At 42.5% G+C, this 23,059-nt stretch overlaps 1 protein-coding gene across 1 annotated transcript; it reads right to left on the reverse strand.

Annotated features, from left to right (window-relative positions):
* Positions 1-1,458: 1,458 nt before the first annotated feature.
* Positions 1,459-2,442, reverse strand: MC3R (melanocortin 3 receptor). Its single transcript, XM_044455469.1, has one exon. The coding sequence runs from the start codon at positions 2,440-2,442 to the stop codon at positions 1,459-1,461; it is 984 nt and encodes a 327-aa protein (XP_044311404.1).
* Between the last annotated feature and the right edge of the window lie 20,617 nt (positions 2,443-23,059).

The following is a 23,059-nucleotide window of genomic DNA, read 5'->3' on the forward strand; positions in this document are numbered from 1 at the left end:
ATATCAAGATGCAGAACACAGAATAAAATGCCCAGAATTTCTAAAATAACTATTTTAACTGATCCCATACTTTCGCTCACAATGATGTGTGTGTATGGTATTTTGGTAGTCCTGTTAGCAGAAATGATTGCATGGATCTCTTCTTGTGAAAGTAAGAAAACAATGAAAGTAACAATTCTTTTTTTGTCCTCTCCAAGAGTTGCTACTCACATCACTTTAAAAGACAAAGACTCACTCCTATGACACGATTCCAAATTCCTATGAACTGGAATTTACTTGCATCTGTTAAGCAACCAGAATGGGCGGTGAGCAGTGAAAATTGTTCACCTGTGTTGTCTTTGTTCTAAGAACACAGCATTAATTACTGAACATCTCTTTCAAAGCAATTCTTTTCCTAGCTTGCCTTTTTCTGACAAAAATGGATTCTGTTATACAGGTTGCTCAAGCTTTGTTTTCTTAAATGATACTCATGCTTATCTTTAAAGAAGCAATTGATCGCTAGTGAAGGATGATAATAAAATTACAACTTTGCAATCCTAAACAGATTTACAAGGAACATCTAACTTCAGTGATGCTTTCACGCTGCATAGATTTGCAGTCACACAACCCAGCCCTTTGGCTCTTATCTTGGAATTAAGTCACTGTTTTCAAATGTACCTACTTCGGTAAGTGTGGATAGGATCACAGCCTTACCCTGCAATCCCATGCACATCTACTTGGAAGTAGGTCTCATTGAGTCTGATGGAACTTAGTCCCAGGGAAATGTGTATAGAACAGCAATATTTGCCCTTTCAAAGGAAACATTCCCATCTGAACTGGCCATATTTTCAGTGTTAGAAGTCCCCAGCACTGAATAGCTGTATAGAGGAAAGAGTTTAGCCAGGTCAAGGTTTCAAAGCACATGTCCTGACATTATTTTTCCTACTTAAATGTGAGAAATGCAGGATGCCCACTATGGAAACACACATCCATTTCTTTCAGTAATATAATTGATGGGCACTCTTTCCCCCCCCTCAAAACCTGTGTGATTTTGTTTCTGTTGTCACTGCACACACAGAAGCAAAATGCTTAAATTTACTCTTTGACAAACTGGTAGAAAAGGAAGAAGGAAAAAAAAAAAACATTTCTGGTCCTTATCTGTCCTAGTCCTTTAATTTTTCTGTGATCACTGCTAATTAATAGTGGTTAGTGGCTCCAGGATCAATGGGACTCTGCATCTACTCCGGATTTTACTCCAAGGTTTAATGGAGTTATCTATGGTGCTGATGCAACCCCAAAATAGGCTCAGCTCCATGGATAGCTCCTTTAACATTCAGAGTAAAGTCTGGACTGGATACAAAGTCCCACCGATGTTGATGCCGCAAACCTCCACTGCAGTAGCAATATGGCAGTTTTGAAACAGTGTTTAGGTTAGGGTTAACCATTTAATGTCTCCCAGGACAGTAGAGGGTTAACACTTCAGAGCATGCACTGTCCTGAGCTTATGCCACAACAGCAGCAAACTATTTCCTTGAATGTCTTTCTCATTTCCAAGCTCCGGAAAGCATAAATAAGAGGATCAATGACTGAGTTGCACATAATAAGAACCAGGTAGGTGTTAAAATGAGAGATGTAGCAAACACAGTGTGCGTTGGTGGGACAAGAAATGATCAGGATGAGATGAAGGAAAAAAGGTGTCCAGCAGGCGATGAAGACCCCAAGGAGAATAGTGACTGTGACCGCCCCTTTCATACAAGTACGCTGGTGGGGAACGCCATCCACCGGGAGGGCGGCAATGCGCTTGACATGCAAGCGTGCAAGTAAGAACATGTGGACATAAAGTGAGGCCATGAGGAAAAGCATGGTAAAGAACATGGTGATGAGGCAGACAATGACAGTTTTGCTCTCATAATATACGATAAACATGATGCCACAAACAATGCAAGCAATCCAGATAATGCCAATGAGAGTCAGCGCTTTCTTCACAGTCACGATGCTGTGGTAACGGAGTGCGTAGAAAATGGTAATGTACCTGTCAATAGCTATGACCAGAAGGTTGCATATGGAGGCAACCAAAGAGATACAGATCATTGAGTCGAAGGCATTGTCCATGTGCTGAATGAAATGGTCATCAAGGATTAAATATCCATTGCTCAGGATGGTGATCATGATGGTTTCTAGGGTGTTGGACATACTCACGAGTATGTCTGCCGCTGCCAGGCTGCAAAGGAAAAAGTACATGGGTGAATGGAGGTTTCCGTTCTTGATCACTGCAAGGATGACCAAGATGTTCTCAAGAATGCTGATAATTCCCAGTGTCAAGAAGACCTCAGCCTTGATGAAGACTTGTTCACAGAATCCGCCGGCACTCCTGCTGCTGAAGAGAATGGAATCATTGACGTGTTCAGTGGTGTTTACTATCACAGGCTGAAATGTAAGAGCCCAGTATACACTTGTGTTCATGTTGAAGCTGAAGAGAGTTCAAGTGGACAAGCAAGTATGTCAACACCTTCCTTCAAGGAGAAAGTCCATTAGAAATGCCTATATATTCTTTACTGACAAAGATCAAGCACGACTCGGTCGGGAAAAAAGTCCGTGTAGTTCAGTGTTCTGTTCAGTTCTTTTCTCCCTCTAGTGAAATCAGGTGGAAGCAACAAGTGCTACAGACGTTCCTGAAAGGAAATTGAATGACGAGAATGTGGTCATGACAGCCCCGATTTTATAATTCACCTGTTGATTTAAAGTGAATGGGTCTGCAATCTGCACCTGTGTCCTGGGACTGCTGCAGGATCAAAGGTTCGAAAACACTTCACAGCACCTCTTCACCATTCATCTGAGAGAGCAGGAATGGTATATTAAAAAGGCATTGCTTTTTATATGTTCATGAATGGAGAAAAACACATGCTCCTACTTAATCTTCTGTGCTTCACAGTGACCACTGGAGAGCAAATTCCTCTTTGACAGACAGCCAGAATTGCAAGCCATAGAATCCCCATTTATCTGAGACTCTCAAATGAGAAACAAAACGATTTGGTGCCCTCTGCAGATCAAAAGGATAATCTTGACACATTTTGACTCTGGTATTGAACAGCTAGAAGTACTATAACCAGGAACAACTCAGAAACACAATGCATAAGGAAAGCCTTTTCTGAGCGAATGATTAATAAACAGACTGCATTTAAAGCATTTTTACAACCATAAGTCTTCTTTGAGATTGCATTCACTGCACAAGGATGTAAAGGCTTGCCAAGCTTTCAAGAATAGAACTGAACCAACTTTGGCTATCCAAGCACATCCATCTGAAACCAACAAGCTTGCTCATTTGCATAGAGTCTCATATCAGTCCTCAGTGGTAGGTTTATTATTATTTTTTCCACATTGCTACAGTTGATTTGATAAATAATAGCAAATCCCCAAGATGCTCTTGGGTGCGTGTTGTGTGTTCCCCTACCTCCTCTCAAGGCTATTCAACATCTGTAGAGGTCTAACTTTTGTTCCCAAATCACATTGGTTCCTTGGATACCTCTTGGTGGCTTTGAACTTTCAAGATTATTCTATTTGGACTAGCAATTTCCTGCATGACTAAAGTTAAGGCACAACAATGGCAAGAATCTGCCTCATGTACTTTTGAGGGGGGCGGGGAATCTATTGATATGAAGCAAAAACATGTTCTTGGGAGGGTCCAACATGGTACATGAAACCTTCTTCTGGCTACGCTTTATTTTAACTACACAGTAAAAGTATCTGAAATAAGGAAGAAGGACCTTCACATAAAGAAGGTCCACTGTACTGCACTGCACTGCACTGCACTGCACTCCACAGTTCTGTCTTTCTCATTCTCATAAAGTCTAATTAAACACAATATTATCCCACCTATGCATCACATCAGAAGCTGTCTGCTGTGAGGTTGGGGCTGTACTTGCAGGAAAACTTGCAAAGTTTTGAATTCAATAAACATTTTTAGTTAGAACCACAAAACAATACAGCAATTGCCCAAGTTGAGCTCATGCAGAAGTGGTTTATTTAATGCAAGGACAATTCAGAGACTAGACGCTTCTGGTCCAAGAGAAATGGCATTCTTACTTGCCAGTCCCAGTATTTCTTTGGTGCTGTGCCTCATCTGGAGTCCCCAGAACCCATCATGGAAGAACTGCCTCTGCAGAGACATCTTGAGACAGGTGTGGTGGATCCTGGGTCCTTGCAGGAGATACCTCTTACACCTTTCCCTGAAAAGGCAGCAAGTCCTCTTATGAGCTCTAAGGCAGATGATAACTGGCCACTAGTTGCTAGAAGCACCAGTGCTTAAAGATGCAGTTTCAACTGTCTACCAGAAGTAGACTTGCCCATCCAAGGAATAAGAACTCCTCATGAATAGATTTTATTCATGAGCAGGATTCATGAGTAGATCAGCCTCAGGTGGCTCTCATGGGTGGACCTGTTTAATGCTCAGCTTAAAATTTCAGTTCTGGCATAGAGTGCTGGAATTATATTTATGTACCACCTCCTAGATTCCTGCCTTGTTTTCTTCTGCAAGCCTTACCACCACCTTGTGATGGGACCTTGAACTCCCTACTGCCCTGGGTCTCTCTGTGCTTGGATCTGGGACAACCCTTTGATTTTGCCTTTTGAATGAACTCTCCCCAAATACCTGGAACTTTGTCCAGGCGCCACTGTAAACAGGCCATTTAGTTTGCCAAGGTGTTGGGCTTTTCCACAGACAACTCAGATTTCAAGTAGCAGGGGTGCATTGCAATTGACAACTTGCAGGCATAAGCCTGCAAGAACTAAGCAAATACAACAAACCCCAGAGATACAAAAATTGATTCCCATCCTCTGGCAAATCAATCACACACACACATAAATTCAGTTTATCTTGCAACCTGCTGGAGCCAAGTTATTAGTCAGCTCTGCAGCAAGAACAAACTGACTCTTTTCTTCCTCTCTCTCTTTCAACTCCATCCCTACCAGGCTACACCAACCAGATCATAAGGGTTACATTGAGATTAAAATTTTACCTAAGCTTGATGTGGAATTGGGACAAAGGAACAACTCTGTGCTTCTTGAAAAATATTTTTAATTCATTTGCTTCAATTCTATCCTATCTTTCCACCAAATGGGATTGAAATGGGCAGATAGCAGTAGAATGCAAAAATGTCAAATATCAAAACAAGGCAGATGGAACAAATGGAACACCAGTTTATTCATAGCCAGTTGAATGTGTTGCAACATAATTACAGAGTCCATGAGAAGCGAGCATATCAGGCCCAAAGCCTGTCTAAATGAGAATGTCTCCATCTGCCACCGGATGATCACTGGAGAAAGGACTAAGGCCGAGGATCTGCAGAGCCTCGAGGCAACTTCTGAGAAGGCTCTCTCCTGAGGACCTGCCTGGCACTCTTAAAAGTCTCCAAAATACCTTAAGACTTGGGCAGGTTCATACAGAAGAACCTTGCAGGACATAACTAGTGCAATGAATGGTGGCCAGAAACAAACTTGGTAGCCTGTGGGCATCAGTCTATTCCCAGACACCTCCTTTGGTGCCTGCCAGACTTCCCACCTCTCCTGAATTTAATTCATTTCTTAAGGGGTTCTCTCTCTCTCTCAAACTGGGAAGTGGCATGCTCTCCTCTAGAACATCTTTATTTAGGTTCAAAGGAGCAGTTATAGTTTTGAGGTACAGGACCCATCAAGGCTAATTCTAATTCGGATTAGCCTCTGGAGATATTTACCTCGGTTTTATTCTTACCAGTTTGTCTTCTGGAAATGAGTGTTTTCTGACTGAGATGCCCACCACAGTAGCCATTTTACAAATGGGCAAACTTCCTCCCCATTGTGGCCATTTGGAGAGTGTATGCACAATACTCAACCTTCCAAATATATTCACTGGTTTCAAAGCATTAAGGATCTCTCCTGTAGCCAGTGAAGCTACTGAAAAGATGGGAGTCACATACTACCTTCATTAGTCCTGGTCGATAGTCTGGCTGAAGCATTTTGACCCTCTTGAAATTTCTGAATGATTCAAAGGCAGCCTCATGCACAGCATGTTACGGAAATCAAAACATCTTGTTACAACCTTAACCTTTTGCTGCAAAGCCAACATCTTTCATTTAGTCTGTCTCCATTCTGATTCTCCAGGGAAACCTTAACAGAAAATGTGAAAGGCATTTTATGGTTTTTAAAAAAATATCATTTAAACGTTGCCCTCTGATTATATCTGCATATTGCACTTGGCTTTTTCTTTTTCTTTTTTCTTGGCAGACATTCTATCTTTGATGAGCACTGGCATCTTCTTATTTTTGCAGGACTCTGTTGCATAGCTTTATAGCTATTGCACATCTTCAATAGAGGTTCCAGGTAAAATGCTAGCAATGAACCTTTTATCATGCAGAATAGTGCAGTGTTCCATAATGACATATAATAAATAACTCAAACAAACAGAAAAAATGGTTTGGTGATGCTCACGTCTGCTTTTTTCTAAAATAAACAAGAACGCAAGTGCCGATCATGTGATCAGTGCCATATCTAGTTTGCTTCTCAAAGCCACAACAACTTCACAGCTGAATGCAAGTTTTGTGTGGTGGTGGGATTCTTCTTGACAATCAAAACTTCAGAGATGTTTCATCGGCCCTTGCTGAGCACGAAAGAGAAGTCTGCTATAGTAAACAATAGCAGAATGCCATTTCACACTATTTTGCTGAAACTCTAGTCTACTGTGTCCCCCCCCTCTTCAAAGAGCAATTATATTGTCATCAGGAAAATGGGTTACTGGAACTGAGTAGGATATCTGTGGGTGGAAGGAACGTTGAGCGTGTATAGCAGATGCACATGAGTGCTGGGAAGGGCCCACAGTTCAACTGGAGAGTCCATACTTGGGAACAGAGTTCTCAGGCACAATTCCTGGCAGTGCTGGATGAACGAACCCTGGAGCTTTTCAGAGCCAGGTCTCACTTTCAGCACACGTTCAGCATTCATGCACAGACTCTCTGGTCTCCATCTTCACCTTCTTTACCATAGAAGAATATGGTGCCAGTGCTCCTTTTGTGACCCAATTCAGGGCAGGATACATACCAGTTCAGTAGCTCTTCTCTTACCTTTCCATGCCAGTGTTAGATGCTACTGAGCTAGATAGAGGGCAGCATCCTATGATGGCTCTGAGGTCATGGTAGCTATCCGAACCCCACTAAATAGGCTGAGTGAGTACTTCCATGTGGACTGGCATACAGATCTCATTGTTGCATGCAACTAGTTCTGTGTGACTAGAGGTGGGTTGGGTCTCATGTTTAGAAAAGTTTGAGAACACCTCAAATAGCTTTACAATTTCTTTTTTCTCTCAGATATTCAGCCGTGCAATCAATACATGCCTACTCAGATGTAAGGAGATGGATTCCATGGGATTTACTCCCCGATAAGTAAGGAAAAGGATGCAGTCCTGGAATGATACAATCTTGCAAGCTGCAGGTGCCTTGATGTAATCTTCTCAAGGTACCTTTTTAAAATGCAGGAAATTTGACAAGTACAAGAAGGATATCTGTTCTCCTGCAGCAATCTCTGGCTGGTTTCCTTTCCTTTGCCTTTTCCCTTTTATTCTGGGCTGAATGCGTTTCTCCCCATTGCTGCAGTGCAACCAACTCAGGTTAATGCAAAGACATGGGAAAGCTGCAGACAGGCAATTATGCACCCCAAAATGTGGCTGCAGTAAGGCTGTCCTTCTGCTCCTAGTTTTATGAGAATTGTGGTGTGAATAACGCCCAAGTTATTTCGGGAAAATATATGGTATAACTTTGGTTATGCTAAAATCCTAACCTTACAAACTTTCCAGTATCAAGGGCAAGAACAAATGAATCATCACTGATTCTCTTCTAAGCTGAGAAAACCACAGTCTTACATTTTTCCAGATGTATCGTGAAAAGGGATTTAAGAGTCTAGGCAAAATGGACTGAGCACATATTTGGCCAACTAGATATGCAGTATTCTGGGATTTCGTTCTTGCTTTCAATTACTCATATTCATCCTCAGTTTGAAAGATGGCTTTAATAAGTCCCACTTCACAGTATTCACATATCCTAAAACAATCCTACAGTGTGCATGTTTTTGTGTACATATTTCCATAAAATTTGGGCTTTTGTAAGCACAGTTCTCTGTAGTGCAAACTCTGTGAGCATTTTTAGTGGAAAATTGTGGTGCTACAATCAGAAAAGTATCAATTTGGTAAACACCTCTATTTGGGTTTCCTTATTGGTTCAACTGGTACAAATCTAATAGATTTGCATAAAATTGTACATGGAACTAATAATTTCCCATTCCTAATGATGTGAAGGTAAGAAGAAAGGCTGCAGTGCCATGCTGTGAAGTGTTTAAAATCTATTCACTTCCCAAAGATATTGAATGTAATAATTACAGTGATATACTATCTTTCAGGATCCAGTCCTATGACCACCCAATTTCATCTGGGAAGCCATAGGATTCTTTGGAGTCCCAGCTTCAAGTTCCCACATTTTCATAGATGGGACTCCAAAGGCTGAGTCCCCCATACCAGCTAGCATGGAAAGAACCACGCTGTTCCCTCCCACCCATGGTCATAATTGAACTTGGAGAGGAAAAAAGGGCCTGCCATGGGACAGGGAGGGCAGGGGGCTGGAGCTGTGGACTTACACCAACTTCTATTGTCATTTCAGCCTCCTTTCTTCCCTCTTCCTAGCACTCAATCTAGACAGCTGAAAATGGCTGTCTAGGCGAAATTCTGTAATTCCATGCCTGGAATGAGGATGCTGAACTGCAGTCCAGACATAAGATGCACATAGATCCCCCCCGAGACATACGTACATTGAAAATGCAAGACATAGGACTTCAACAGTTATGTAACCTCCTGTACAGGCCCATAGGACACATGGATTCTCAGATCGGAGGTCAGAGACGGAGCTGCGGATCTGAGTTTTGATCCCCCTTGCTTCTCTGAAGCTGAAAAATTAACTCAGAGGGGAAGCTAAGGGAGCATTTGAGGACAGACATTGAAAGGATGAGACTATGGCTGCTCCAGGATATGAAATACCCTGATGGCACTGCAACTTTTCCTCCTCCCTCCAAAATGCCACAATGAGACACTGCAGAGTGGAAGGCCCAGGGAGGTGAAGACTGCCTTTGCTGCTCCTCCTGCATCGCTGTGGGTGCTTTTAAGCCTCCAAGTTTGGAAGCTTATGAGCAAAAGGGGTGCTGTTAATTGTGGAGCAATGCAAACATCCAATGTTACTTTCCAATATCTCATGTACTGAGTTTTAAAATAAAAAATTAAAAAGTCAAAGTATTTTATCTGTGAATCAAAGGGAAGAAAAGATTATGATTGAAGTAGGCTTCATGCATCAGCTGCAGCAAAAATCCAGCTTTGCTAACAATGCATCCATTAGTTTGGGAAGTCAAATAAATGGATGGCATATGACAGTAGCTGAATTTAACCATCTTTTGAGATGGAAAAGTAGTTCACCTGAAAGGATAATTGCTGATCGTTTTGTGAAATAGTTTAAGTAGTTGAAATGAGCACTGAGATTAGTTAGCTTTGAAAAGCAAGGCATCAGATTAATTAATGACTGCATGAATTGTATGGAAAAAAATGGATGGGGTGAGAGTCGCTCTGGCTCTGGCATAGAGCCTCGAGTCCTCCTGTGACCTGATTGGCTGTGAAAGAAAGCATTTCTTTCCACAATGCAGACCATTTTTAAGAATGTCACAGTTGCAACCAAGGGGGGTTGCCTTTATAGTGGATACTCCACTGTGCTCTGTATAGGGCTGCCCTTAACACTGCTCCAGAAGCTGGCATGAGTACAAAAGTGGCAGCCAAGCTTTTGGCAGGAGCTGCTCCCTTTTCAGCATGTTGCTGTTTTGCTGAGGGATCTGCACTGTATGCCTATTCACCACCAGACCAAGGTTTTCCTCTGAATATGAAATGCCACAAACACCATGGGACCCTGATACTCGAGAAGGGCCTTTTCCTTTATCAACCTGCCTGATCACTGAGGTCATCAGATGGCATGTCCCTGGTGGTTCTACAGGGCGGTTCGACATGTCCCTGGTGGTTCTGCTTGGAGTGGTGCCTTCAACTGGTGGAACTCTCTGCCTCTTGAAGTGAGTCTTTGGCATCTGCTGAAGCCAACTCTATTTCCAGATGTCTCCCTTGACTGACTAGCCATGGATTGGGGAGGATGCCATATTAGATGAGATTGAGGGAACTGGGACCTTTCAGCCTGGAGAAAAGGAGACTCCAAGGGGATCATATAACGATTTACAGGTATGTGAAGGGGTGTCACAAAGTAGAGGGCCATGACCGGTTCTCCCCTGTGGTGGAAGGAAGGACATGATCCAATGGGGTAAAGCTAAAGGAACTGGGCTTTAGGTTGGATGTCAGGAAATACTTCCTGAAGGTCAGGACCCATAGGATATGGAATGGGCTTCCAGGGGAGCTGGCGGAGGCCCCATTAATGAGGGCATTCAAGGACAGATTAGACCTTATATGAAGGGAGCTGGCTTGTGCCAGGGGTCAGACTAGATGGCCCAGGAGGCTCCTTCTGAATTGCTATGTTTCCATAAGTGTTGTAAATACATGAATAGCTTAGATGGTTTTAAAATTTGGGCAGATGTATTAATCAAATTCACAGAAAAGCAGAAGTCAAGCAAGCTAAATGGAACTTCCATGTACACAAGAGGTACATGCATACCCCTTAATACTTGCTGATGGGGGAACAAACACTTATAATGCTAGAAGCAGTCATCTTTCCATGAAACAGATTGATGGAAGTTTCAAGACAGATAAAAGGAACAACTTTGCACACTGCATACTTCAGTCATGGATTTACTTCCAGAAGCTGTAGTGATGGCCCCTGTTTCAGATTGCTTTAAAAGTAGATTGGGAAAAGTAATGGAGGATAAGATTATCAATGGCTATCAGTCCTGAAGGCTGCATGGTCTCTCCAGCACTCAAGCCAGTATGCTGGGGTATGTGAATGTGTGCATGCTGTTGCCCTTATTTCCTGCTTCACAGTTTCCCATGGACAGCTGGTTGGCCACTGTGTGAGCAGAATGCTGGGCTAGGTCGTCTGGTCCAGCATGTCTCTACTCAAGTTCTTGTGAAATGCATTTTAGACACTTCTATTGAATCTCCCTTTAGCTCTCAAGAGATACACATACTCAAGAGAGGGCACTCTTTTTGGTTGACACAACTGCACAACATAACTGGAAGAGTATTAACTGCCAACCCATTAGATACTGGATAGACCCCTTAGGTGTCCCACCTAGATAAATAGGTATTTGTTGACTGCTTCTGTTGTATTTTCAATTTTCAGCAAGCACATTTGAAAAAAAGAACATATCGCTATAAACAAAGCTCTATTCCCCAGTAAAATTAAAATCTTATACCAAGGATGCTTCTGGGTGGGTCATCCCTCCTTCCTTCTGAAGTGGCAAACACTCATATGCTAATCAAAAGCTTTTTTATGCCATGTAAACCAGCAAGGCTGACTTTAAATTACAAATTCATTTTACTGCGGAAACCATTAGCAGGAGTTAATTAGAATTCTAAGCAATCAGATCAGAAGGAAATGTAACCTCATGGATTCTAGCCTGAAGGGCCCTCCTCCATTCCAAACTCATTGTCAAAACTCCACCTTTAAGGTTGGTTAAGATCTAACCCCTTAGAGAGTCTTGGAGTTCTTAACTGATCTCTCTTTTCAATTGCCAATTCATCCTAGGATTAGTTCTGTCCATTTCCTCTAGTGTGCCTGGTCACTCTTGTTCTCGCTTTCCATGCTCTGACTTTGTAGCAGTGACAGATCCAATCAACTGCTAGAGTAATATTGATAGGAATTACATAACTGTTAATATTTTTCCTAGTTAAAAGCATATTTACTCCTTTACATAACAAAACAAAGTGTTCTTTAATTGTTTATGAATGATGCAATGTTACTAAATTTACTAAGAACTTAGAATCAGGATCACGACGTATGTCACCACCAACTGATATGGCTTGGTACACATTAACAGGTGAGAAAAAGGGAAGATGTGATCCTGGTATTTCTTTATGAGTTTGTGTCTTTGTTATTAGGTAGCTCAAGGTGGTGAGCAGTAGACTATTTGACTGAGGATTATTTCTGCAACTAATCAATGAAGGAAAGAAGGAAACCCAGCTGACAAGCTTTGGACTCTGTGCAATTTCCCTTTCCATCATGTTTGAATTAAAGCCAAACAAACTGGATTGAAGGGCGGGGGAAGCAGATGCAGTCTTGCTTGCCCCTACAGAATCTGTTGGCAAATTCAAAGGTTTCCCAAAAGCCTTTAAGTAATGAATGTTGAACATTCATCATGATCCCTTGCTCTCTCCCTCTCTCTTACTTGTAAGGAAAGAAATGATGCCGCAGCACTTTCAGAATGCGTCAGAACATGGTATTTCTTGTTTTGTCTAATGCTTTTTTACTCCAGTTCTATACCATAGTTTTAAATGTCTACAACTTCATATTACATTTTATCATGCTGCTGCATTTTGTAGATTTAACGGCTGTGAACCACACAGAGGACTTTGGCTATTAGGGGGATCAAAGCATAGCAAACAAACAAACAAACAAACAAATAAAAGATCAGAAATAACATTTGTTTCCTGAGTCTGTACAGATGAAGTGTTTTGGGGCGATTGTGCTTCAAAATTAGGATTTAGGCCTCTTGAGACTGTCATATTTGATCTTTTAAAACATATGTAAGCTCAAGGACCACTTTGCTTGATTTAGGGCCTGCTAATAGTTATTTTAATGGCTTTTCTTGGTGAACCATAATGAAGATTTTCTCTGAATGGACAACACTTCACTGATGTTATTGTAACAAGAAAGATTCCTCTTCAGATGATTTGAATTCAACAGTGTTCTTATGTTTAACTTCCTTTATGCCTTTATGTTTAACTTCATCACTGATGTATTCCTTAGACCCTGATCTTAACCATGTTTATTCAGAAATAAGATCCACTGGCTGGGGTTAGATGATCAGTGAGAAAGGAAGCTACAGTGTCATGTCACACAATTTAGCCTTTAGATATACTCTCATGTATCCAACCCTGGCGATCCTGGGAAGGATGGTTTCAAAAGCAGCCTAGAACCTTTGGCATTTTTGTAGAGTTCTAGAGTGGCTATGGAGCCATTCTTGCTTCACACCTGACCAGGTTCAAATGACGTGGAAAGCTGTGCACTGTGATCAGGAAATCCCAAGTCTGTGGCAGGCACGCAGGAGGACAGGGGAAAAAAGCCAGCATGCCTGGGGCATGCTGGGAGTTGGAGGCCTTTCTTCTGTCTAAACAAGCATATGACTGCACCCTTAAAGCAATGGTAATTTGTGGTGGAGGATTAAGGCAGGAGTTTGGGGATCTTATGTTCAGCCTATTAATTCCAACTCTCCTTCTCCTGGATATGAGTAGTACATGTAGTGATCAAGTTTAATTTTTAAATCTTATTGATTTTGCAATCATTTTAAATAACAAGCACAATTAATTTGTCAAGTGATTAAAATTTTACAACTAACAATGGCAATGCTCACCCAGAAAATCCTGCTATCAAAAAGCAAAGCATTTACCTTGTTGTTTCTACTTCAGGTATAATTATGTAGCGGTCAATTGTTAAATGACCTTACTTAAATTCAATGGACTTTATCCAGCAAGAAGAAAAGGAGGAGGAGGAGGAGGAGGAAGAAACTAGTCACATGTCCTCTTGCTCTGTTGCAGTCAATGAGATAAATTAATCACAATTAATTGATTTTTAAAAGGATGTAGGCACAATAATTTTCCTTTGAAAGATTCACACACTATCAAAGTGCATTAACAAGTAGAGGCAGATCACAGAATGGTATTGGATAGATGTTAAGTTCTAGACAACATGACTACTGATCCAAAGCATGTTTCAAAATGGAACTCCTTCAAGTGTAATGAGCAGTCCTCCTCATGTTTTTCTTACCATGCTGAAAGAACACATAAGGATAGGAGTGTTTCAGCCCTGCTCCATTGTGTTAACACTCTGGTCTGTAGTGAAGACCCTCCATGGGATGTAGGAGGCCCTGCTACCCCGACTGTCACTCCGACTGTCACTATCATGTGATGTGATGATAGTGTGGGGTGGGGTGTACTGGAGCATTAAAAGAAGGCTTCAGAGGACTAGTATGGCTAATAACTATCTATCTATGCATCAACAATTCCCAGCATTCCATCCCAGTCTTCCAGTGTTCTGTCACATCCAACATGATCAAGAAACATTTTCAAAAGGAATTCTTCAAAGTGGGTGAATGAATAGACAAATGGCAATTATAGCTATGCAAGCAAGTGTGAACTGATAAACTTCATGCAGGCACTGAATGATCTGAACTTGTAGTGCCTAACCAGGAAAGACCTCTTGGGGTTGTGATGGGCAGCTCAATGAAAATGTTGACCCAGTATGTGGCAACTGTGAGAAAGGAGTACTCCATGCTAGGGAATTTGCAAATGAACTGAAAATGTATAGAAGTTTATGGGTTGTATCCAGTGTGAGTCTAAACTCCTTTTATTTTAAGGTGTAGTGGAAGTCAAAGGCAGAAGAAGAAAAGGAAAACCAAATATGAGATGGATGGATTCCATCAAGCAAAGCCACAGCCTTGAATTTAGAAGAGCTGAACAGAGCTTTGAAGGACAGGGCATTTTGGAGGGCTTTCATTTATAAAGTCACCATAAATCAGAAATGACTTGGTGGCACATAACAACAAGATTGAGTAGGAGTGACAATGGGTACAACCAATTGGTCCAGTCACATTTGGGATACTTTCCAGAAAGATAGAGATGTTAGCCTGGGGCAGCAAAACCCAAACTACAGTCTTGTGTCTTATGCCAGAATAAATGTGTAGTGTTAGGATGTCACAAGACACTTGGCATATTGTGTCTCCATATCTCAGAAAGGATGTAGAGGTGGAAAAGTGTAAGCAAAATGTGTTGTTGTAAACCACCCAGAGAGCTTCAACTACTGTGTGGAAAACAAATTAAAAAGGTAGATGATGATATGATATGATATGATATGATATGATTGAAATATGATGAGAATCAACAGACCTCAGGTTCATTGAGTTCTCCATATTCTACTTCCAAGGTCATTGTGATTTATGTCCTCATCATCTGGCAAACTTTGTTTTCTTTTTGCAGAAAAATTCATGCATACTTTTATGCATCAATGGTACATATTTTAGTGTATTTACAGCATTTTATCTCACTCTTTAGCCAAAAGGGCTTCTGATGTAGCTTCTAAACATAAGGTCCAAGACCATGTATGCAGTATTTCTCCCATCAATTAAAACTTGCTTATGCACATTTTTCAAATTCACATAGTTTTTTAACAGAGTGGATTTTTAGTTTTGCTTTCCTGATGAATTGCTTCATAAGTTTGGAAATGTATGAAATTCAGGTGCAGATTGCATTCAAGCCCATGTTTTGGTTTGTGGAGGTACAAACTGGATAAATTTTGATAGAAAATGAACTGGAATGAATTTTGTGTTCATAACTATTTGAAACTGACTGATTATTTCTTTGTAAGCTGTTAAGAGGAAAACTGCTGGCGAATAATAATCTAGAGCAATATGCTGGTGGAAATGAAAATTTAGGTAACAGTTGGCTGCTGGTTGCAATGCATGTATTTTCCACAGAGCTGCAACATGAACATCAGAAGTATGCATCGATCTGAGGGTATGCTCGCCTCAAATGCATGAAATAAATGCAAAAAGAAGACAGGAAAGGAAAAGAAAAGAACAGAAGCTGTTCTAAGCCTTTCCTGGCAGCTCAAATTTCCTACCAGTCTTCATGACAACAGAGTTGTGTTTGGTGCCATCTCCTGGCTTTTAAAGTTATTTTAAGGGACAATTTTCTAGGAAGAACTGTGTGGCTGTGTTAGAGCTATAGAAGGAGGAACACAAATAAGGTAACCTGTTCTTAACCACCTAGATTGGCTGTAGGAAGATTTGGGAGTTCTGGGGGCCATGTCTAGCCCCCTTCCAAGAACTACAGACCCACCACAACTTAGCCACGCTCATGCACATGCACACACAGAATCACACCCCCACACACTTTTTCCTCCCCGTGCCTTTGAATATCCACAGTGACTTGGAAGATGAAAGCTGTGAGGAGGACACCTGGGAAGCCTTGGGCACCTCCAAGTTATCATTATCCAAGCTTGAACCTCACCCCTGCCCTCTGCAATCCCAGCAACCAGGACCATGATTAGTGGGAGAAAGGTGAGGCTTCAGCCTCTTCTTCCTTCCAACAGTCCCACTAAATTGATGAGACCTGGGAGGAAATTTTAGACCTTAGGCTTTAAATGTATCATCTCGGCACCCTGCATCTGCAACTGCTCCCATGGCCCTGCCAAGCAGCTGTTTGGTGACTGGCAGGATGGTGAGGACGAGTAGAAGGTGCTGGCTTCTTCAGGGAGTGTCGCTATTGCTAGCGGGAGTAATCTAGATCTAGAATGCCTGCATTTTTTAAGGCTACTGAGCTCGGTGGGATTTCAGAACAAGCTGCAACATGTCATTTTGCAGTGTAAATGAGAAAAGATGGCGCCACTAACTACTTTCTTCCAGACAACAGTTCGGGTGGATCCTGAGCTCATGCACTCAGTTAAATGTACTCACTACATTTATGGGGAAAAAGGTTGTAATCCTTTGAATACATGCCTGGGAGGAAGGCCCACTGAGGACGGTGCAATTGACTTCTGAGTAAGCCAGTTTGCTAAACGCTGGCAAGATTGCAGCCCCAGTGGCAGGGAACTCCCAGCTCCTGTTGCAACTCATCATCCCAAATGAGTTAAATCATAAAACTGTATGGCAAGCCCTGTCCACTAGATGTCTCTGTTGGCTTTCTGTAATTGCTCTCTTAAGCATTCTGCCACAAGGGGGGTGGGGTGAGTGTGTGAATTTGTGTGTGCGTGCAGGTAAGTGTCAGTGTGTGTGTAAAATACCAAACATTTAAATAATTGATTGCCAGCTTCTTTCCTCTCCTTTCTTCCCAGAATACACAAGCCAAATCACCGGTATGCAGCTGCGATGCAAAATATTTTCTTGCTTAAAAAATGGGACCCAAACACATGAATGAGATTTTCCTTGTGACCTCATTCTGAGTATTTACGGAGAAGACAAACCAGTGTAAATGAAATGAATTAAATGCAATGAATTATTAACTATAATGCAGACCCTTCTGATAACTGCGAAAGGTATGCACCAAGCCAAGGTAAGCTATTTTTCCATCCTAGCTAGGCACATGCAGGTAGAAATCCACATGCTTTGCCTGAACTAAAATGACCCAAGGCTAATACTGCACACAGATAGATGTTTAAACCCATTGAATTCAGCAAGGTTAATGATCTGACTGAGATCTATGCCGGAATATTAACAGTGTAAAACAGAGCTACAGAACTTGCAAGTGACTATGGTTTGTGAGCTGCTCGGAGAGCTTCAGCTATTGGGCAATACAGACATGCAATCAATCCTTTAGCCAAATGCACCTTTGCCATGTCTTGCAGCCTTACAGATGCTTGAAACCCCGTGCTAATTTATTTATGCAGAATGTAGCAAAGGGAGGATGTCTATTGAGCCCCTGCTGGACAGCTGGTATAAGACAAGGTAGCATCGCTGATCCAAACTCCTCTGAAGCGGAATCTGCAATGGGCTTGGATGATTGAAGTGATGGCCCGAAGACTTTGAAAAAGGCTCATTCTGAAATTCGGAAACTAACGAGCTCATGGAGACATAGGGTGGCTATTTTCACAGCACGCCAAAAACAGACAAAACACATTTTCAAGAAAGAGGACAAAGGATGCAGATTCGCTATGCTAATATATGCAAACTTGGAAAGAAATCCTGGGATCTGACTAGTAATTCTGTACCTCTCACAGGACTAGGGGAGGACTGTGACCAGGGTCCTTTGTGCGTCCTGGTCTGCGGTCCAAGGTTCTAACTGTGGATGGGAACCTTTGAGGCTCTCCCTCCGCATGGCTCTTATCTTTAAACTGGATTTGGTCTGGACAGCCCTTCAAACAGAGGACACTTTCAGCTACAGACAGTAGAGCCCAAATGCCCCCCATTCATCTTGCAAGCCCCAAGTGCTCCCATGAGCCACCCAGCTGCCTCACCCTCATCACATGCCCTGCTGGGCCTCCACCCCAAGCACATCCAGTGGTGGGAAAGGTACTGCCAGGAGGCCTGGAGAGGTCTCTCTGTGTTGCTTCTGTTTCTCCCTGGCAAGCTGGAAAGCTTTAATGGAAGCATCCCAAGCCGCAGGCATATTTGGGAGTTTCCAGAGTACGAGCCCCGAGGTCTTGATGCTGAAGCTGAGCCCCCACCCTGACCCTGTGCGACCAGCATGGAAGGAGCCATGCTGACTGCCCTTTTCAGGGGGTCCTGGGGGGTTGTGTCAGTGGGTGGGAAGGGGAGAAGGCTAGGGCCATGGAGTTGCACTGTTTCCAGTCAGCGTTCCAGCCTCTTTCCTTTCCCCATAGCTGGCAGTTAATCTAGATGGCTGAAAACAGACCTCTAGATAAAATGCAGGGCATGAGGCACAGGGGCTGTAGAGATATCCCCCCGTGTGCCTTTCACTGGACTTTTGGAAGCCTCCAAGTTCAGAGGCTGCTGTGGAGAGAGCCAGTGTAGCGTAGTGGGTAGAGTGTTGGACTGGAAACCTGGGAAATCCCAGTTCTAGTCCCATTCAGCCATGCAACTCACTCCTGGTGACTTTGGGCCAGTCACTCACTCTCTGCCTAACCTTCCTCACAGGGTCATTGTTGTTCAGTTAAAATGGGGCTAAGTAAGCCACTTTGGGTTCCTTACAAGAAGAAAAGAATCAGGATATAAATGCAATGCAATGATAACAATTACTTGTCCACAAGTGTGATAGGATTGCACTCTTAATGTTTTGCTTCTGATAGTGCAACGGGTGAACTTCTGCTCCTATTCATTCATGCACTTACATGCATGAGTTTGCTGTCTGAATATAGAGCTTCTGTGCCTCTACTCTCTGCCTTTTTGTGAAGTGTTCCACTTCGGGCTGCAGGGGGAGCTCACGCAATTGACTGCTTCTCCATTAAAACATTGACAAATAAAATACCCCCACATGAAAAGCAGACATCTGGAAAAATAAAGGGTCTGGCCTTCCCACCTTCCTGGCATGCTAATTTTCTACATATAGAACAATTTTGTTCAGACAGAAATCAAATCATGGAAGTCCTCACCTTCCTTCTGAAGAGGTGCAGCCCAGACACTGCTTCCTACCTCACTAAAGAAATAGGACAATGATTTTTTTCCTCCAGTGGGAGCCAGACTGCAATACCGTGGCACTTAAATGCAACAGAACTAGAGAGAGGACCTTGCACTCTCTCTTCCTGTAAATGTTGCTTGACCTGCCTCTTTATCTTACCCCAGAGATGCATAGCCACTAAATGTATTGCCTTCCTCTCCAGTGTGCATTGCAGTTCAATGCAAACGTTTTTGCTTTGTATAGTGCATGGTTTATGCCAGTCTTTTCTTGTGATGTTGCTGTCCTTGGAGACCTACAGTCTTGTGGTACTGTTATCAAGCAACTCAGCAAGCACCCATTAGCCTGGGCTGACTCTGGGTTCTTGCAAAGGCAGTACACGTTCACTACACTGAGTCCCCTCCACTCCATTTTGTCCTGATCCTTGTTAGCTGAGTTTTGTTTTTCACAATCTCCAGGAAGCAATAACTGAAATAAAAATAGACAGCCACCTTTCATTCTTGAGGCTCCTGTATTCTCTCCCTTCTGCCCTTTGGCTGTGTCTCTCTCCGCCAGCATGGTGAAATGGCTAGGCAAGCAATTTGGAGGCCTGGCCTTCAATCTCGCTTGTGTCTTGAAGCTCTTTGGCAGGCCTTGGGCCAGCTGCCAACCCTCAGCCTAACCTACAGGGTAAGGGGCAGGGTGGGCTATCGACACTGAATACTCTTACAGGGGGGAAAGGGAAAACCCAGCATCCCGTTTGCCAGGTGGAAAGTAGGTGAAATTCCTTCCCAGGCCTTGATAACTGGCAACAGGCTTTTGTCCACTGCAAGAGCTACTGTTGCCCAGTGGTGATAGGTGGGTGAGGGATCACAGAACAGTAGAGCTGGAAGGGGACAAGAGGGCCATCAGGTCCATCCCCCTGCTCAGTGCAGGATGAAGTCAGTGATACGCCAAGCCACCCGCAAAGCTCCGCTTTTATGGGCTTTTGGAGGCCCTGGGTGAAAGCTGCATGCTACAGCTCTCACTCTGGCGCTTCACTTTCTGTCCCATCCCTGAGGATCCATCAGCCACTGAGGGTTCCATCCTGCCACCACACAGACACCAAATCCTGCTGGCTTGCTTCCCTTTCTATGCTGGCAATGTGGGATTAGGGGTAGGGCTGTGAGGGGAACTTGGTTATGCCATTGCTCTGCCTCTCTGTGCATATGCTCATCTGGACATGCAATGCACACGTGACCTGCAGGCTCACAGACTAGGCTGCAATGGTTGTGTCCAAAGCATTTAATGTCCAAGCCATTTTATGGTTCATGAAACTCCCATAAAAATGCCTAAATATTCTGAGTTACAAAAGCCCTCACTTTTCAATAGAATGAATGCCAGAGCACAAGGCATGCAAGACTCAAGCAGCCAAATAAACCAAGATGCTTTGCTTAGCACTGGCCATCTCTTGAACAATGTCTGGCTTATGAAATGAGCAGATTCTCTTAAAGCTGCCAAGCTTAAAGAGCTATGACTTGGTATATTCATATATCCACATTCTTAGGGATTATTTTAGAGGCATTTCTCAGTGTGTCTTAAAGACATCACTGTCAGTTTAAAGAGAAAAAGAGATTACAGAACACAGTGCTTGATTTAAGCATGCAAGAATTCCCCTGCTACTTTCTGATCATTCAGGAGGCCCTTGGGCTGTGGTGCCCAAATTCATGCCTTATTAACAATTTTGCAGGTTGTATTTAGCTAACATAGCAAATAGCAGTGCTGGTCCTACCATTAGAAAGGGTGAGGTGGCCACTTTTGGCAGAAGATGCTGGAGGATATGAAATGTCAGCACAGTATCAGTGAGGTGTTGAAGGACACAGCTTTGTGGGCCAGGTGGCAGCCCGGTGCTCCCTAAACTGGCTTCCTGCCTTCAGGTGCAGTGAAGAACATCAACCAATCACCAGTGTTGAAGTACGGTCCTACTGACTATCCGGTTGTCTTCTGTACATGGAGTGGTTCATGAGTTGTCCTTGATGAGATGCTTTGTGCACCTAATGAGGAAAAGTGGCATAAAAATTAAAGCACTGAGAAGGATGAAAAGTAATGTCTAAGAAGTCCCCTAACAATAACATTAATGAGGTCTATCAAGGCTAAATTTGTGAAAATGCTGTAGGTCCTTTGTCTCTTCTAAATCCAAGGAAGCCAACAGACAGCTGCTGGACTGATGGAAGCCCCCAAAGCGATTCTGTCAGTCACTCTCCAGCTCCACTAAACACCTTTCTGAGATTTGGGACCTCAGATTCCATGTGTAAATGCTACATTACTTTTGTCCTAATAGAAATTGTGAGTGCTAATGCCATACCTTTCCTTTGGATTTTGTCTTATATTAATAAGGTCCAGTTCACACATCACAGTAATTCAGTCTGCATGCTTTTTAAATGACTGGATAAATGAGTGTTCATGTTTATGGTGTCCAATTGATCTGGCTGTTAGTGGGAGTGGCTAAACAGCCCAGGAATTCTCTGAAGATTATTTCTATGGCTTGTTGGAAGAGACAAACTAGAGTTCCTCATTCATATGTCAATACAAGCAGTGAGAGCTATCAGTCCATGTGATTCATTCAGAACAACCCAAAATAATTTAACTGGGTTGTTCTGGCATGTTAACTGGCCCAATATGCATTTATTTTGTATGTAATACAAAATATTACAAAAATACAAAATACATCATGTAATATGCAATACAAAATAGCACATGTACTCCAGAGAGGTTTTTAAATTATTTTTCTATTTAAATCTCACAAAAATGGTATAAAATGCACACAAGCAATTTTCTTAGAAATAAATAACTTAAAATAGACGTGTATGAAATGTATGTCCATCAGTATATGTAAGTATATGATAGAAGAGCTATGGACAGAAACAGCTCTGTGTAAGCTTCGGAAAAGAGGGGCCAAAGATCCATATATCTGTCCATCCACACTTGAATGGTAAAGCCGTTACTGCTCCGTGGTGTGTCCATGTTCTATAAAGCTGATCAGTCCTGGTCCTTAGTGCACTGCCTTGAGAACTGAGTGGCCTCCTAGATTCTAGAAATTAGCCATTTCTGCTTAAACCGTTGCTGCAGCAACCAACAGACACTGCTTTCAGAAATACCTTCACTTTAATACCAGTCTGCAGTTTCGATTAATCAATTAAAAGGAAGTTACTCAAAGACAAATGAGCTATTCAAGAAAAAGCAAACAACTTTTGTCATCCCCTCCCTTCAAAGGCAAATTGCCCAAGGGAAGTGCAGGCAACTTTCCTTTCTTTTTTGAGATCTGGAGAAATAAGGAAGTTGCAGTCAATTAATAAATGTAAGAGTTGAAAGATTCCTAGACACAGGGAGGGAAGGGAGAGTGTGTGAAAGAGCAGCACTACAGTAAAGGAGGTGTGCTTCATGAATAAACCATTGCATGGAATCTTATGGGATACTGGCGAAGCAAAGAGAAGCTACAGAGAATACAAAGTTGCTGGAAAAATTACCTCCCCTCATACTGCCCCATTACAAATTGCATTTGCTATGTGGAACTGAGAGGAGTTCAGCAAGAAACAAACATTGCTTCAGATTGTGTTACACAATCTGAACCCAACCACCCACTGGATTTCTTGGAACAGTCTTCTTGGCTTGTTTGTGGATGTCAGAACTCTGATATTGCTTGCACTTGTAAATCTTGCCTTTGGAAATGTGTGTCAGACTGCAGGACAAAATGTGGATTATGCTGTTTCGTTAGCTGATGCAGTGTGTCAAATAGTTAATTAAGCACAACCTGAAAGTAAGGACTGAATGACCGATTTTAATCGGAAT

The sequence above is a fragment of the Varanus komodoensis genome, unplaced genomic scaffold (assembly GCF_004798865.1).
Source record: "Varanus komodoensis strain SLA01 unplaced genomic scaffold, ASM479886v1 scaffold8, whole genome shotgun sequence".
NCBI classification, from domain to species: Eukaryota; Metazoa; Chordata; class Lepidosauria; order Squamata; family Varanidae; genus Varanus; species Varanus komodoensis.